The sequence below is a fragment of the Cetorhinus maximus genome, chromosome 6 (assembly GCF_964194155.1).
Source record: "Cetorhinus maximus chromosome 6, sCetMax3.hap1.1, whole genome shotgun sequence".
NCBI classification, from domain to species: Eukaryota; Metazoa; Chordata; class Chondrichthyes; order Lamniformes; family Cetorhinidae; genus Cetorhinus; species Cetorhinus maximus.
Window position 1 is genome coordinate 63,092,802 of NC_135884.1, and position 18,467 is coordinate 63,111,268.

The 18,467-nt window shown below is 40.0% G+C and overlaps 1 protein-coding gene across 2 annotated transcripts in view; it reads right to left on the reverse strand.

The window, feature by feature from the left end:
- The window catches only part of edem1 (ER degradation enhancer, mannosidase alpha-like 1), a 36,934-nt gene extending 19,820 nt beyond the window's left edge, over positions 1-17,114 (reverse strand). For both annotated transcript variants that reach the window (XR_013576854.1, XM_078543778.1), the window contains exons 1-4: positions 16,599-17,114; positions 11,380-11,452; positions 2,593-2,696; positions 602-773 (exon numbers count right to left, since the gene is read on the reverse strand). Coding sequence is in view for 1 of the 2 variants with exons in the window: in XM_078543778.1 (XP_078399904.1) it covers positions 602-773; positions 2,593-2,696; positions 11,380-11,452; positions 16,599-17,074 (825 nt within the window). In the remaining variant the exon portion in view is untranslated. The remainder of the gene's footprint in view (positions 1-601; positions 774-2,592; positions 2,697-11,379; positions 11,453-16,598) is intronic.
- Positions 17,115-18,467: the final 1,353 nt, after the last annotated feature.

Sequence of the window (18,467 nt, forward strand, 5' to 3'; positions counted from 1 at the left end):
TGGGGAGCAACAACTTGCAATTATAGAATGCCTTTAAGCATACCACTAAAGTCAATGTAAAAGCAGCTATGACTCTGCCCCAAAGCCTTGAGGTAATTGTTTGGGCTGGTGTTTTAAAATCTTTGAAGTGTTCCGCACAGGTTTGCCTTCATTTCTGTTCTTTCTCAACCATACACTATTTCTCACACTGCATCCAAAAGTCAAGCAACCTGCTCCAAAATGTGTGTCAATGCCATTCAACAATTGAAACTCCCCAATTTTACTTCCCCACAGGAGATCTTAACCTCTGCTCAGCCCTTCCAAAAAGCACCACAAACAAGACTATAACCTTTTCATTTGTAGAAGGGAGAGAAGAAAAAGGAAGCACAAGTCTACAGGGAAACCAATGCATTAGCCCATTATAATTTGTGTGTAAATACACATTAGTTAAAAGACAAGAAATTCTCTAAATCTAATACTGTACTAAATCAGATTATGGGCAATTTGAAGTTGTAACAGTTTTCTCAATGTAATGTAAAATAAAGAACGTTAAACAATTTTATAGTTCTTCGCAGATATAAAAAAATACAAGCACCAGTTTATAACACCATGTGCCACATACCCTAGGATGAGGAATGCCAGTTTTGGTGTTTTCAAATGCTGGCAGCAATCTCACAGCCAAGTCACGAGCTAAGTGAAGCAACTCATCATCATAACCATCTGGGGTCATGTTTCCAAAAGGCTGAGCAGGGTCCATTATAATCATATGTGCAGATAGCAAGCTTCCCAAAATCCTACAGCGGAACAAAACAAGCTGTTAAAGCATAACTAGAAATAGTTCTGAGAAGAAAAAAAAGATGTTTGTTAACCTAATTGCAATTTTAATCCAAAAAGAAGCCAATTAACATTAAACACTAATTAGGGAATACTACCAAGTAGGATATTTAATAAGGGAAATTCCCTCATCATTTCCAATTTGCTTTTCTACCCTCCTGCGCATGGACTCCCTGCTGCCAAGCACACTCCAGTATCTAAATTAAGTGATCATTCTTCATGGAGGAGCTTAGGTGGTGAACATGCTTCAGTTGTACAGAGATTTGGCCAGATCCCATCTGGAGCCCTGCACTCAGATATGGGCACATCCCAGGAGAGAGATAGTAGCCTTGGGAGGAGTACAGCACAGATTGACCAGAACGATGCCAGGATAAAACTGAGGGCAGTTTGTGTAAACTTGCCTTATATTCCCTTGAGGAGGTTAAGGGGCAATCTAATCAAGCCATTTAAATTAATCAATTTATTTGATAGCATAGGTAGGGAATCCAGAACAAGAAGTCATAATTTTAAAATTAGATCTAGGCCATTTGCAGTGAAATAGGAACATAGGAGTAGGCCATTCAGCCCATCGAGCCTGCTCCACCATTCAATATGGTCATGACTGATCATCCACTTCAATGCCTTTTTCCCCACTATCCCCATATCCCTTTACGTCATTAGCACTTAAAAATGTCAATCTCTACTTCAAACATGCTCAATGACTGAACTTCCACATGGTAATTCCACAAATTGGGTAACACTTATTTTCTTTACACAAAGGTTTTCCACATTTCTCCTAATCTGGAACGTGCTCCCTCCAAAAGGCTGTGGAAGCTAGGCGAATTGAAATATAAGACAGAGATTGTTAAATTTCACTAAGGGTAGCAATGAACAAAGGTCTAACAGGTTTGGGGGCTGGCATGACCCACTGGGATAAGTGCGCTGTAATACCAAGCCCCACTGTTCCCCAAGCCGTGACAAACACGCGATTTTAATGGTGGGATAAAACAGTTCAGTAGCACCAATGTTAGATGTTCTCTCTTTACAGGCCAGGAGCTTTTTGCAGTGCCCTCAAAACCCTGGTCACCTGGTCCAGTTAAAATGCTGTTGTCAGGAGTACACGAATCAATGGGTTGATTTTGATTAATGTCTTCCAAATTCCTTTCAGTTCTCGATGTTGACACAAGGTGGTCTTCCAGCACTTTCAGTATTTAGTTTACTGGTTGAGATCTTGCTTTTCAATGTCTCTAACAGTGGTTTTCCCCTTTTCCTTTTTACAGGGGTTTCCTCAGAGAGCAGATTATAGAGATATGAGGAGGAGAGATTTTAGATCTTCTCTCTTTGCAGGTCAGGAGCTTTTTGCACGGCTCTCACAAAGCCCTGGTAACCTGGCCAGGAGCCAATTAAAATGCTGTTGTTAGGCAGCTCCCTTGGTCCAGGACTCCTTTCTGGCACCATCCTGTCTTTCATGGCACACACTATTCCAGGACTGCAACATTGTATATATCTCTCATCCTGTTCCAGTGGACATGTCTTTCAACCTGCAGCCACTGTAATTTTAATTCACAGTCCAACAGAATATAAAAAGATACGTTCTTTACAACAGTCCAACAGAAATAAAAATATATGTTCCTCACAGAGCTGACTGGCCCACCTTCATATCCATGTTTGAATATTACTCATTATAGGCGAGCTTGACCCTGTCCTCGCCCGATACATACACAAATTCTTAAGGAGTTGTTGAATAGAAACATGGAGCAGAATCTCGAAGGTACAAGAATTAGGAGATTTGTGGCTCACCTGATGGTTGCCTCAAAGACTTGCACAGTTGAATCTTTATTAAAAGAAACTGTGGTAGTCACCAGCTTCACTGCTCTCTTAAACTCTGAAGCATTGCCCAAAACCTGAAAAGCAAAAGGAAAAATTATGAAATTTAAATATATCCTCAGAATATTAAGTGTGAATTTAGAAAAAACTGCAGAATAAGTATTATGTTTCCCAAATATGCTATCAGATATGTTGCAAAATAAATGTTTTTTAAAATTAATTCATGGGATATGGGCATCACGGGCCAGGCCAATATGAAATGGCGAATGATCTTATCCACTCCAGTAATAACGATTCATGATATCCATCCAGAAATCCCCATTGAACACTTTCTTCCTTTGCACTTTAATCCAATTTAGCATTGTGTTTAGCATGACTTTAATTTACAGGGGGAGTATAAATCAAAATCAGAACAGACATTCCAACAATTGCACCCATGATCTCAGAGGTGAGGAAGGTGGAAAAAGGGGAGAAGAAAGAAGAAATATTAATTAAGGGAAATATAAACATTTAACTTGGAGTTGTGCCCAAGTCCAGAGTTTTAACCAACCTGGCATAGAAGGATGTAGGTTTACTCTCACTGTTCCCTACACAGGGAGATAGCAATCTTGGGCATACTGTCAGAGGGTAGCCAACCAAAAGCCACGCAATTCAACAAGAGCCACTTAAAAATAGTCCAGCTGTTATAGCATGCCAGAGGCCTGGCTCCAGAATTTCAGACTCTACCATCTGGAGAAGGTGTAAGGCAGACATGCACTGAAGGGAAGAAGAGTAACTTCTAAAATAACTCCACATATTTACACTGCAAATATTACACTATAGGGCCAAAAAGCGAGGGCATAGGTGTACAGAATATGACTGCAATGTATCAATATTCCTCCAGGTAAAAATGATAAAAATGAGATACTTCATTGAAGGTAGGCCTTGGAAAGCAATATTCTAATGAATCACTTTTGCAATTTTTCTGCATTCTGGCAATCACTGTACAATAATGTAACTTCAACTCCTGCATCCACCATGCGCATTTTGTCAGTTCGACTTTCCAGCATGGCAAGTTGTGAAATTCATTTCGACCATCTAGTAATTTGCAGACCAGCAAAAGATGCATGGCCATGAAAGCTGAGAGTTTGTTGAAAAAACCCAACTAATTAACAAATGTGCATTAGTCAACCAAGTCTGGCTCTGGTTGCCACGCTGTGGTTGACTTTTAATACCTTCAAGGTAACTGGGGATGGGCAATACTGTCTTGTTTCCTAAAAAATTTTATTCATTAAAATTTATAATTTACATTACACAACTGTTCAACATTGACATTACATAAAGTGCAAAACAACTCAGTTTCTCCAATACTGTATGTTACTTACTATATTTAAAATTAGTCAATATTTACAATGCTCATTACATGTCAAACATACAGACCAATGGGTTTTACACAGTTTCCAGCCCTCTGTGTACCATGGCTGAAGAGTCTTAGGCAGTGGCACTGCTAAGGCTGGATCGCTGTAGCCACAAATTTTGCATGTTCAGTTGTGATATAAAAATAAGCTTAACTACATATCAACATAAATAATTAGGCTTTCATCACAGGATTTCTTACACCCTTTGAACAACCAGCTAAACTCTAACATACAGCATTTGTAAACAAACACCTGGATAGTTTTGATGTCATTTAAATCTACTGCAAGAAACAAGATTGTAATTTTATCAAGTCAAATGGGAAAGCTCAGTTTGTTTAGAAACTGCTCAGGCTAGTTGAGAGATGCCATGACATTGGTTTATGTTAAACATCATTTATCATCTAACTGCCTCAACACGCAGTCTCAAGTAATTTAAGTGACAACTTAAAATTAATTATCCGCCATTGTAAATGTCTGATGTTCACCTACAATCCTGGACAAGAGGTGTCAGCTGTGGCTCAGATCATAGCACCCTCGCCTTTGAATCAGAAGGTTGTGGGTTCATGTCCCACTCCCGGAAACCAAGAACTGTGAATGTACTCGAAAGAGTTACATGCGATCTGTTGATAACTCGAAAGAGTTACAATCCTGGACAAGAGGTGTCAGCCGTGGCTCAGTTCATAGCACCCTCGCCTTTGAATCAGAAGGTTGTGGGTTCATGTCCCACTCCCGGAAAACCAAGAACTGTGAATGTACTCGAAAGAGTTACATGCGATCTGTTGATAACTCGAAAGAGTTACAATCCTGGACAAGAGGTGTCAGCTGTGGCTCAGTTCATAGCACCCTCGCCTTTGAATCAGAAGGTTGTGGGTTCATGTCCCACTCCCGGAAAACCAAGAACTGTGAATGTACTCGAAAGAGTTACATGCGATCTGTTGATAACTCGAAAGAGTTACAATCCTGGACAAACCTACTACTGAATCCGCATATTTGTGCAACAGAAACTTACCTGAATGCTGTAGAATTCAAAGGACACAAACTAGTCTGTTTTGTTTGCAATGGCTAAACAATTACCTTTCAACACTTAATATGTTATTGGCAACTTCACACAGTAACTACAAACGCAAAGGCTTGTATTTTTCACAGCTTGGTTATGAATTTATGCTAAAAAATACTTTTAAGCCAAAAACTTCCATCAACCAGCAATTTGTTCTAAATCAAGCAGCTCAAACTTAAATTTACTGAATTACAAATGTTACTTTACTAGAGGAAATCAAAAGGCAGTACTCATCAATATTCTAATTTCTAACATCAACCTTTCAAAAAAGCCTTTAACATATCAAACCCTAACAAATATCATTCAGAAAATAAAAGATTGCTGGGAAGGCATTAAGTTGGATTTAGTAGGTATGGATGTTACGGATGTTATAATCATAAAGGCAAATATCAGCACCTGGATTAAGGTCCAAGAGCATCTACTGTCATGTTGTATAGTAACCATTTTACCTGGGAAAGGAGATTTTTAGTCCCTTTATCTCCCCACCTCTCAATGTAAAGATCTTTCCTCTTTTTATGTTAAGCTTTTTTTGAGACTAAGCAGAGCCTGATTTCAAAGCTGCATTCTTTGTTTAAGAAACTTACAAATCTCTATTTTGGTAATACTGCAGCTGTATGCTACTTACTGATGATTCATCAGATGTCTTGCTTTATTTTAGGAACAGTAGTAAAAGAGTTTATAGCTGCCAATTTCATTCTACATGTACTGTACTTTTCAGAGAATGGCCCATCCAATAGCGTTTCCTAGTGCAATGATAACAGCCATTTGTACTTTCCTCGACATTGCTCACTGGTAGTCCATTAAGGTCTCAGGTAGGCACATGCCCTCAACCACTACTGCTTCTGAGGCTCAGATTGCAGCACTGTCAATTCAGTGTGCTGTATTACAAGGCATCACAAAATAATTATCCTAGCCAGTTTTTGCTGCAATCTGACTGGTCAATGCACCAATAAGAAAGCAAAATAAGAACCTTATAATCTAGCAATGGCCCAAGACAAAAGTCCAGTATATTTGTGTTACATTATTGAAGCATGGTAAGCACAAAGCGAGGCCACACAAATGCACATTACTCATCTTCACCTATGCTACTCTAATTAAAAATTACTCACTTATAGTGCACATACATTTACATTTCATCTAAACAGGAGAAAACCCATCTAATGCAACAAAAATTTAAATAAAAACAGTGCAATACAAAACACATTGGCTTGTATTCTGCAGTCGCAACATTGACAAAACAGTCAGCATTCGCGGTCATTACTCTGTTGAATCTGACAGCAACTTGAGTCTTCACATATGCAGTTAAATGCAGAAATCCCAGAGTTGCTGTTGATGATCCTACACTTCCCCATAAGGTGTGAAGTCCCACTGGACTACAAACTTCCCCTTTTACACTATTGGACTTGCTGTAAAAACCCTGAGAAAAATTTACACCTTGCTGAGTGAGGCATAACTGGGTTTTTAAACAGTGCACTGAGTTCATAATTAATGCTAAACAGCTTCACTAGCCCTAAAAAACTAAATCTATATTTGTGGAATGTCAAATTTCTCAATGATGATAAACAGCTCACATTTAAATTTTTTAAGTCTGTTATTTCAGCTTCTACCTTAACCCCATGCGAATGTCTTAATCATTAATTTCACTTTCTAAAATTTTAATTAAGTGAAAGGTTCAGTGTACTTTACTTCCTGGTGTGCAGTCTCTGTGAATGTTTCAATGTGATTAGCTGCTTATCTTGCTTGACGACAGCACTGTCACTGGACACCTGGCCATCCCGTCAACATGGCGCCAGAATCAAAATGACATCAGGGAAGGGGTAATCCACAACGATCTTTGTGGGCAATGTTTTTGAGGTCAGCAGCGAGTGTCGTCACTTCACCGCTGATCACGAAATCTGAGTTACAAGTGTTCTTTATTCCAAAGCATCCCTGATTAAAGAAATGACAAAATCATAGGAAAATTATTTCTGAATAAATTACTATTTGCAAGAGGTAACTAATGGTGAGAAGAGTGCTCTTCCCATTAGTTCATCACTAAGTATTCACATCATGACAGCTGTTCCACTGTCAGCACATGCAGCAAACACTCCCTAAGCTGTCAGCCTATTGAGAATGTCAAAAAACCTCTTTCTGTTTTTAAGAATACAAATCTTTACCAAATATTCGAGCAGTTTCAACAAGTAGAAACACTTAATAAAAAATCCTTTACTTCTTTGCCATGAGCTGAACTGGAGATATCCTGCTCTCAATTGTACATTCAATTTGAACAATTAATATTGTGGTTATGGACAAGTTTAATTTTGCTTAAATGAACTTGCACTTCAAATGATTCTCACTAAGGATACTTCAACACTTATTTTGTCACAAGCTACTGTAAACCACTATAAAGGCAAGTACCTTCTGTTTTGTGCCAAAGTACTGTACTTCAGAATAAGTAATGATAATTCAGCTCCATGGCTCCAATCAAAATTTCCAAAATCGATTACCCACTGCTACACAGAAATAAGCATTGTACTCTACGCTGTTTGCAGCTGTCAGTATGGTACAGCTACCATGGACCAGCTTTTCATCCCCCTCCCCACCTCATACTGCAGGTCTGCACCAGTAACTAGAGTATCCCAACTGTTACTGCATGATAAGTTTTATACAACACTGGTGCACAATAATATTAGTTTATCACAAAGCTTGCTTAACACATTAAAGCTGCTTTTATCGTTGATCTTTACACAATCTACTCACATCTAGCAGTAGCTCACATGTTTCCTATTTCTAAATCATATTCGAGGCCAGGAAAACTCTGTGCTTTTTGCAGCCATGCAAACCTAGAGCTATACTTTCAGATGGTAAACTTGAAATGCTTTGAGCACACCCAGTGGAACTACATTTTAAAGCCAACACGACAAACAGAATGGTGTATCATACACAACTAATGGAAGATTCCATCCAGATGGTTCAAGCCCAGCTCTGCGCTTGCTCCACTGTCTGCTTCAGGAGAGCAACACTTGCTATCCTGCTGGTACTTTGTCCATTTACGTTTCCACTGCGAAACCAACAAGCTCAGTTTATTAGAAGTTATGAGAAACTAGACACCTACAGCTGCTGGCATTAAGCAAGCCATGCAGCTTATATTTCTAACCACAGCTGAAAACTGCAAGTTTGCCACCAGCTAGTTACTCAAAAGGGCAAATAACACCAAGTCATTTTTTACATTACCACAAATGATAAATTACTATGCAAAATTCAACAGCAGGAATATAACTCTACCCTACGATGTTGCGGTTTTGCACCTATTTGGTGCTTAGAATTTAATTCCAATAGAAGCATAACAATGTGGTTGTAAATTTATTAATCGCTAATAATCTACTTACATACCATTTATTGCAAATTAGCAGGCAATCAGAGATTGCTACAAGATTGTGTGTGTTTGGGGAAGGTTTGAACATGGATGAATATATACAGAACTATCACTGGCAACAAAGGAACAAATCTATACAAAAGGGGCCAGAATATTCATTTGTGACACATTGCATCTAATTTATTATGTTTTTAGAAGAATTTTGTATAGTAGATATGCAAACATGCCACTAGTACAGCAGAACTGCTTTTAATAATAATGATATCCACTTGGCACTTTCTGGGTGTATATTCTTACATACTACCTAGGTATTCCACATCTGCACAAGTTTTTACACCTTGAATTGTACAGCCAAATCACTGAAAGTTCAAATTAATATCAGCTATTTATATTAAACATTATAACCTCATTGCTGCAAGACTGGGACTTCAATCATCTCTCTATCTTTAAGCTCGTAACATTGCTCCCTCCTAAATGTTCAAACTCTCCCTCCAAATGCACAAAATTAAACTACAAAATCATTTCATCAAGACATTTTATTTTCAAAGAAAATCTTATTTCCTGCCACATCCACTCTGCTAATGAAGGGACTGCAGCAAATTTCAACCAACCATTTCTCAACTTTTGTTGCAAACATTACAGCGCTTCCAATGTAAGAATGGGAAGGGCTGGCAATATGAAGTGATGGACATGCAACCAAGATCTGTAGCTATGAAAAATGAGGCAAGGGGACAGTGATATCCTCCCCTTAACGCTTCATGACACAGCACATATGGCACAATATATGTCAGCAAGTCATAAAAAGCTTCTTAAAAAGTGCAAGTTTCATTGCCTCTACCCGAATACAGGGAATGGAAAGAGAATACAATGGAAGCATTAAATAGGGCCAGTACCCTATATGAGGGCATTTACTGCCAAGTTTCTGCTGGGACTTTCCAATGTCTCTGAGCATTGGTCTACATGAGAACTAATTACAACCACTGCAGAAACAAAGTTGCCTAGTAGGAAATTAAATCAACTTGCACTCTCGCTTCATTATCAAAGTGGCCTTTACCACATCAAGCACTGATTGATACATGTAACACGGGAAAGCCCACTTGTTTGTATGGCATAATTCAATTGGCTAAATGTAAAAACACCAAGCACATCAGCAGTTATGTAAAGACTAATTTTTTGATGTAACTGTTAATAAGTTTTGTAGGATGAATACAATAAATTCCTATCACAATCAACTTTGTCTCACCAAAAGGAAGTATTACCTTTTAAAGGAAGTAGTAGTTCTAGTTTACTTCTTAAAACACAAGAAAATGTTTAAAAAAAAGACAAACAGGAAAAGACCTACTGGTCCACCAACAATGTATACACTTCTTCCACCACCATGTAACTTCTAAGAGATACTGTACATCTTAATGTTACGCTACTAATGTGAATAGTGCTAACTGAAGCTAAGCAAAAAATCAAAGCGTTTCCAGTTAAATTGGACTCTCTTAGCTGGAGCAGTGCAATTCACATCAACTGGAGACATTACTAGCCTATATGCATTTGGGCTATCAAAGTTAGCTTTCATTTATGCAGAATTTCATGATCACAGAGAAACCAAGTATGATCCAAGCAACCTTGTTAATTAATCAAGTAAAAGCACCATGAATTGGAATTTTTTCCTTCACCCTGAAGATCATATCAATTCTCAATTACGGTGCAAAACCGATAAACTCAACACATCTGGGATCTCATAAATGTCTGGTCTAATACTTACTCTCTAACAATGAAATTTAAGGACAGAAAAAAAGAGAGACAGAACAGGAAAAAAAGAGGGAAAGAAAGAGTGGATTAAGAGATGACGGGCAGAAAGGAAAAGTAAGAAAAATAGAAGAGGACACTGTCACCCATTGAGTTTCAAAATTGTTGTACTTGTCCTTGAGAAGTTAATGAGTAAATGGAGGGGTAGGTTTATGAAATGCACAAACATTTTTACTCATTCTGCAACCCAAAATTATTTTCTTAAAGAAATCTAATTTGTATTTCTGAGTGTCAAAACAGCTTTGCATCCTGAAAATGATTGCCTCCCGTCACAATCAGGAATGTGGATAGCAAAGGTCAGTGCAAATATACTGCCAGGAGAGAAGAAGAAAAGTTTTTAAAATTCTAGGAACAGATCATCAGCTACTAGAGAAGACAGGCACAGCTATATTTGTTCTCTGTCAAGGCCTCCAAGGTTAAGTCACATGGTGTGACTGGTGTGATTTATGACATGAAACACCAACCTTAAATGGCAATGGCAACCTTAATTCCCACTTACATTGCAGATCCAGCAGTTACATGACATTTTACACAATTTCAACAGAGAGCTTACAAAGGTTTTCATTTCATGAGACTAATGAAGGTGCGACAAATCACCCAGCAGTTCATGGGTAAATGTGAACTCAGGATGCACCTCCTCTTCGTCGCAAATAGCCATTTTTTATCATGTACCAACCATGACTGGGAAATGAACTCAACTGTTTTTTTCAGCAATTTCTGGGTCATTCTTAATTGTAACTGGAGACATTACTAGCCAGTATGCATTTAGGCTATCAAAGTCAGCTTTCATTTATGCAGAATTTCATGATCACAGGGAAACCGAGTATGATCCAAGCAATCTTGTTTACTGATCGAATAAAATGACCATGACGATGTGGCCAGAGATACATAGAGCCAGAACTTCCTTGGTGAAAAAAGTTTGAAAATGAAAAATCTGGATAATACAATGAACTTCAGAAGATTTACATCCAACATACAAATTACCTCATGTAGCTAAAACAGGTTATAGAAGATCTTTCTACACAAAAAATATTAAGGTTCCAAACAAAATTACTTCATAAAAACAAGAAACATGCACAACCAAAGTGAACACAACAAAAAGAATGTAAAGTCCCACCAAGCAAAGCAGTTACTAAACATCTGTTACTCACCGCTAGTGTATCAAGCGCATCGATCAGTGTTAAAGAATAGTTCCCAAGGACATCATTAATGTTGATGTTTGAACTAGAAGGAAAACAAAATCAATTAACAGTTCCAAAAGCAAAATGAACCCAATTTGTTTATGGTTGGGATTAGGAATGGAGTTAGTCATCGATACCAAGAAAATCATTATGTCTCTTCCTTGCAAGAACTTCTGTGACAAAGATTTTGTTATCTCTGTGCAGTCTGATCCTGCAAACTAACTGAACACAGCTAGACTAACTTTAATTAATTACACGAATACAGTTTTCAAAACCTAAATATACACCAGTGTCAGCACAAATACTTCAGGGTTGGGAGGGAGAAGAAGCAGGAGAAGAGTTTACTTTCTTTAATTGATAGCTACATTCATGATGGGACCCCAAAGTCAGCAGGGTAGAGTTGAGCCAATCAGCCATGATCTTACTGAACAGCAGAGTAGGCTCGTAAGGTCAGAATGGCCTATTACTGCTCCTATTTCCTATGATCTTTAGATGGCATGTGCCTGCAAACTATCACAATTGATGTTAAAGATCATAATGAGTAACTTCTTTTTAAAAGTGTTAATACAAGGATCTGCACTTTAATTCAAATTAAGGAACTTGTGCATGTAGACACACAAAAACCAAAACTTTGCAGAACTGTAATAATACACAAACTAAAAAGAGGACCTGAAAATTAATGTCCTTAATGTCATCATTAACACATTCCTTAGCTAATATCACCACCATCAACACCCCTTTGTCCTTTTGTCTATGACATCTTTGGCAATCTCTTCTTTGCCTCCACCTATCACTGGCCCTCTATCCAGCTCTACCTGTCCCACCCCCCTCAACCAGCTTATATTTCACCTTATTTCTATATTTCTTAGCTCTGATGAAGAGTCATATGGACTCGAAACGTTAACTGTATTCCTCTCCGCAGATGCTGTCAGACCTGCTGAGTTTTTCCAGCTATTTTTGTTTTTGTTTCAGATTTCCAGCATCTGCAGTATTTTACTTTTACCTGAAAATTAAGCTCTCTTTTATAGAAATTACCCTAATTTAAGGTATATGATGGCAGGTAGAGCACGCTGTTGGTGAGTGGAAACATTTTTCAGCTTCCTTGCTTTTTCTATAAGAATTCTATCTCTTTTTGGAGCCTATTTAAATCTATATCGTGCACACAACAAACAGACTATTCAGAAGCTCCAACGAAGTCAAGTGCTAACTCCATTTCTGCAACACATCCTTAAACAAGCTTGCAGGGATTTTCACTAACTGTCTGAAAATTATCATTGTTTTTTAAACTTTAGAAACACATGGCAATACGAAATTAAGTTTTCAATATACTCTATCTAGTCCATCACCATGTTTTTGCCCTGTAGTTGCATTCCAGTTTTAAGTGGGTTTGTTAAAAAGTGAAATCGGTAAATGGTGCACATATACAGAAAAGCAAAAAGTGCAGATGCTGGAAATCTGAAACAAGCACAGAAAATGCTGGAAGTATTAAGAAAGTCAGGCAGCATCTGTGAAGAAACCAAATGAGTTAAACAAGGAAAGTGTGATTAATTCTTCAAAGTGCAGTTTTGATTAAGGGTCCAGACTTGAGACATTAACTCATTCATTCGCTCCATAGATGCTACCTCACCTGCTGATTTTCATCATTCCCTATTTTTGATGTGCATCACACTGTTGTACTGGCTGCTGCACCTCTAAATGACTTTGGTTATTGTCTGATCCAGGATGGCATGCACCATCAAGGAATTCATTAGCACCCTCACCTTTGAATGAGGGTTGTGGGTTCATGTCCCACTCCCGGAAACCAAGAACTGTGATTGTACTCAAAAGAGTTGCAATCTGTGACTGTTGATAACTCGAAAGAGTATCAAGGAATTCAGGGATGCTTTATAACTTGTTGCCAAAAACACATGGCCCCTTCTATGAAATTCCATTCTGCAGTTTGTTGGTAGGCCAAAATCAGCTAAACACCCTCGGAATTCTAGGGCACGAGCAATGTTAATTTAACTTTCAAAACCATATTCATACCTTTCATCTACATTCACCAATCCAGAAACATTTGATAAAATTATGGCAAACAGCAATAGTTTCCAATGGAGATGTGCTTATGGGAGAGGACAGCTGAATTAAATCTTAAACCTAACTAAATCAGACGCACTTGTACAAAGTTAGCCTGCAGGTACAGCAAGTAACTCAGAAGGCAAATGGAATATGGCCTTTACTGCAAGGGGGGTGGAGTATATAAGTATGGAACTCTTTCTACAACAGTGCATGACATTGGTGAGATTACATTTAGAGCACCGTATACAGTTTTGGTCTCCTTACTTAAGGAAGGATGCATTGGAAGCAGTTCAGAGAATGTTCACTAGGTTAACTCCCAGAATGAAAATGCTGTCTTACGAGGAAAGTTTGACAGGTTGGGTCTATGCTTATTAGAAGAACGGAAGGTGATCTTATTGAAACATATAAAGATTCTGAAGGGGCTTGACAGGGTAGATGTTGAGAGGATGTTTCCCCTTGTGGAGGAATTTAGAACTAGAAGGCGCAATTTCAAAATTAAGATTCTCCCGTTTAAGACTGAGAAGAGAAATTTCTTCTGAGGGTCGCTGGATTCTGTCCCCAGAGAGCAGTGGAGACTGTGTCATAGAAACATAGAAAATAGGAGCAGGAGTAGGCCATTCGGCCCTTCAAGCCTGCTCCACCATTCATCATCATGGCTGATCATCCAACTCAATAGCCTGCTCTCACTTTCTCCCCATATCCTTTGATCCCTTTCGCCCCTAACTCCTTCTTGAAAACATACAATGTTTTGGACTCAACTACTTTCTGTGGTAGCGAATTCCACAGGCTCACCCCACTCTCTGGGTGAAGAAATTTCTCCTCATCTCAGTCCTAAACGGTCTACCCCGTATCCTCAGACTGTGACCCCTGGTTCTGGACTCCCCCACCTTCGGGAACATCCTTCCTACATCTACCCTGTCTAGTCTTGTCAGAATAGGGTCATTGAATATATTCAAGGCTGAGTTGGACAGATTTTTGATCTACAAAGGAGACAAGGGTAATCAGGACAGACAGGAAAGTGGAGTTAAGACTGCAAACAGATCAGCCATCAAATTGAATTTGAATGGAATATTGAATGATGGAGCAAGCTTGAGAGGCCAAATAGCCCACTCATGCTCCTATTTCTGATGTGCTCATGCTTTTTCTTCTCTAATTTTGACAAAAGTTCATCAACCCAACTGTTAACTGTTTCTCTCCACCATGGCTGCCTGACCCAAGTGTTTCCAACATTTTACGTAACATTACAAAGAATGTACAACATAGAAACAGCCTATTCAACCTAACAAGTCCATGTTCTCCTCCCACCCCTCTTCATCTAACTCAAACCTCTCCATATAAACCTTTATTATTTTATCCCTTGTGTTTATCTAGGTTCTCCTTAAATGCACCTAAGCTATTTAATTGTGTTGGCGATTTCGGTTTTCTAGCTTATTATGGCTTCTTTCAGTTAAACCATGTACAATGTAACCTTTCTATTTAATCATTTTTAAGAGCACTTTTTGGGTAGAGGAGAATGGCGTTGTCAAGGCAGGTTAAACAATTGCCACCTCAGCAAACCAACTGTAAACAGTCTCTGCATCTTACACTGTTTCACTAATTGTGAAAAGTCGTCATTAGTAGATCAAGCACCCACGTAAAAAACATGACCTCAAAAGTTACTGCTTACATGGCATGCTACAAGAAAGATTTCTCTCCAATCTTGCTGGGGTTAGGGGGAAAGACAGAAGCTGCTTTTACGTTAATTTGGTGAATACAATTCAAGTTCAACAAAAGTATCAACGTGTGTATTTTAATAATAAAAAGCTTCAAATGTGACAAAAAATTACCTTTTCTTCACAACATTAATAAAAGCCAAAATTAAACAGATATAATATGTGTATTATTCTGAATATATCAAATTCTGAGTCATGTTCAATTAATAATGCAGTATGCATTTATGACATACAATTCTATAGGTTATGTTTACAGCCAACATAATGAAAAACTAAAGTTTTTTTTCCATTTTAATTTAATTTTTATGTTACTGCAATCCTAAGTGAGAACTGATCTGTGGAACAATTTACAAGCAGGAGGAATCGACAAAAACAGGGATAAAGGGTCCAACAAAAACTGAACATTTAATGTTGATTATTTCAGCCATTCAAAAGAATTCCTTCACATTGTCACAATTCAGATATGCCAAGGTTTTACAAAGGGGCTGTGCAAAAATTATATTCTTGAAGATCTGAAATTTCTACATGTAAACGCTTAAAAAACCCCACAGGATTTAGAATGAAATCACTGCTATAAACTCTTGTTCACACATCATCACCTTTGCAATTGGGCCATGTCTCCCTATTTGCATTATTTAAAAAAATGAAACAGGATCTCAGCCAAATATAACATGAGTGGTATCTGCATTTGCCTGTTTCAATTCATGCGGCAAGTATCTGCTGAAGTGTTCATGCAAACAAAACCAAATGTTGGGTTTTACTCACCACAAAAGCGACCACATCAGCATTAGCTGCCCATTGAAAGCTTGCTAAGTACAGTTTTATTGCCTACAGCACAGTTGTTTGGGCATTTTCTACTAACTGACAACTGGAATGAATCACAAACCAACAGCTCTGGTACGAATGGCTGCAATTCTGAAATCAAAGCTGAATAAAGTGTTGGGAGTACACGGCAGAAGCATCAGTGTCCAAAAGAAAAGACAGGTTAACATTGAAGTGCAGTCCTGCCACACACCTCTCTTGTCCTTTCTCAGATACTGATTCCTAGCATCTTTTTATTAATGCCGGTTTTTGGCAATAATGTTTACTGCCTCTACGAAGTCAGTTCCTGCGAACGTCTTTTGTTGTGGGCAGCAGGAAAGACACATTGAATTTAATGTCAAAATAGTGGAAAGATAAAAAAGGGAATACTCCATTTGTTCTGACTATGATTGCCCCATTCCATGGAAGTTGCAACTGAATGAAAATTGTCATCCAAAGAAAAAAGCTGTAGTAAGCTGGGATTGATGTTCCACCGTCGATGTGGAACAAGATCCAAAGTCGCTCAATACCCTCCCAGGGTGCCCTCACCCCAGCCCCCTCCGCCCTCTACCCCTCACCCCAGCTCCCTCCGCCCCCTCGCCCTCCCCCTGCACTCACGGGTTGTCCCGGTCGGGCCCGCGGCCCCGGCAGTCGATAGGGTTGAGCTCATCCTGCGGGAAGGCGTGCTCCATGTAGTTCTCGTAGCCGAAATAGAACATGCGCTGGGCGGCCTCCTTCATGCGGCGGCGCTGCGGCTCGGGGAAGGCGCTGTACTTGCGGCTGTACTCGCCGAAACTGTCCAGGAAATTGTAGCCGGGGCCGGCGGGGCTGGAAACCACGGGAGGCCGCCTCTTACACACCATCGGCTCGCCGCCCGCCCTCTGCCGCTTGGCCCAGGTCTGGTCGAACCAGGACGGCTTCTGGGCGGCCTGGGCCGGAACCTCGGCCTGTCGGACCACACTCAAGCCGAACCGAAAGGGCACCAGATTCTGGTAGAATCCCAGGCTGGGCCCGAAGCCGCAGAGGAGCCAGAGGGTGAGGTGGAGGCCCAGCCGCAACAGCAAGAGCCCCAACACTATCGAGCGCCATTGCATTCTCAGACTGGAGCCACCGCATCCCCTCAGCGAGCGAGCAGCGAACAGGGGGAGGGGCGACCACCAACACTCGCCCCTTGCCGCCGTCCATTGGATAGCCTTTCGACGTGCTTCCCGCTCATTGGTCATTTTGCATGTCGGTCTCATGCTTCAACGGCGTCACCAACATTTACCCCGCCCCCATATTCTGGCCAATGGGAAGAAGCGAGGAAATGCTGACGCCCCGCCCCTCTGTCGTTTGACTGACAGACAGACTGACCAATCAACAGTAATCACAGCGACACCGTGTCCAATTAATGACCAGCAAGTCAACAAGCTGCCCAATCAAAGGGCGAGAAAGGAGGCGGAGCGATTGCGAGCGCTCTTGCCGGAGATACTCGCCTGAAGCTTGAAACTCAGAAGAGTTTAAGCAAAAAGATAAAAGCAAAAAACTGCGGATGCTGGAAATCCGAAACAAAAACAAAAATAGCTGGAAAAACTCAGCAGGTCTGACAGCATCTGCGGAGAGGAACACAGTTAACGTTTCGAGTCCGTATGACTCTTCAACAGAACTAAGGAAAAATAGAAATGGAGGTGAAATATAAGCTGGTTGAGGGGGGTGGGACAGATAGAGCTGGATAGGGGGCCAGTGATAGGTGGAGGCAAAGAAGAGATTACCAAAGATGTCATAGACAAAAGAACAAAGGGGTGTTGACGGTGGTGATATTGGCTAAGGAATGGGACACCCTGGTCCATTCCTCCATCACCCCCTTACACCTCTACCCCCTCCCATGGCACCTTCCCATGCAACCACAGAAGGTGCAACACCTGCCCCTTTACTTCCACCCTCCTCATCATCCAAGGGCCCAAACACTCCCTTCAAGTGAAGCAGCATTTCACTCAATTTAGTCTACTGCATTCACTGCTCCCAATGTGGTTTCCTCTACATTGGAGAGACCAAACACAGACTGGGGGACCGCTTTGCAGAACACCTTCGGTCTGTCCACAAGCACGACCCAGACCTTCCTGTCACTTGCCATTTCAATACACCACCCTGCTCTCATGCCCACATGTCCGTCCTTGGCCTGCTGCAATGTTCCAGTGAAGCTCAACACAAACTGGAGGAACAGCACCTCATCTCCCGATTAGGCCCTTTACAGCCTTCCGGACTTGACAGTGAGTTCAACAACTTCGGATCATGAGCTCTCTCCTACATACCCACCCCCTTTCCGATCCCTCTTTTTTCTAATTATTTATAATTTTTAAAGTATATTTTTTTAATTATATTTTTCTTTTCCCACCTATTTCTATTATTTTTAAATTTATTTCCATCCGTTGTTTTATCTCCACCTTTTAGCCTATTTCGATCCCTTCCCCCTCCCCACCCCCACTCGGGCTATCTATCACTTGCTCG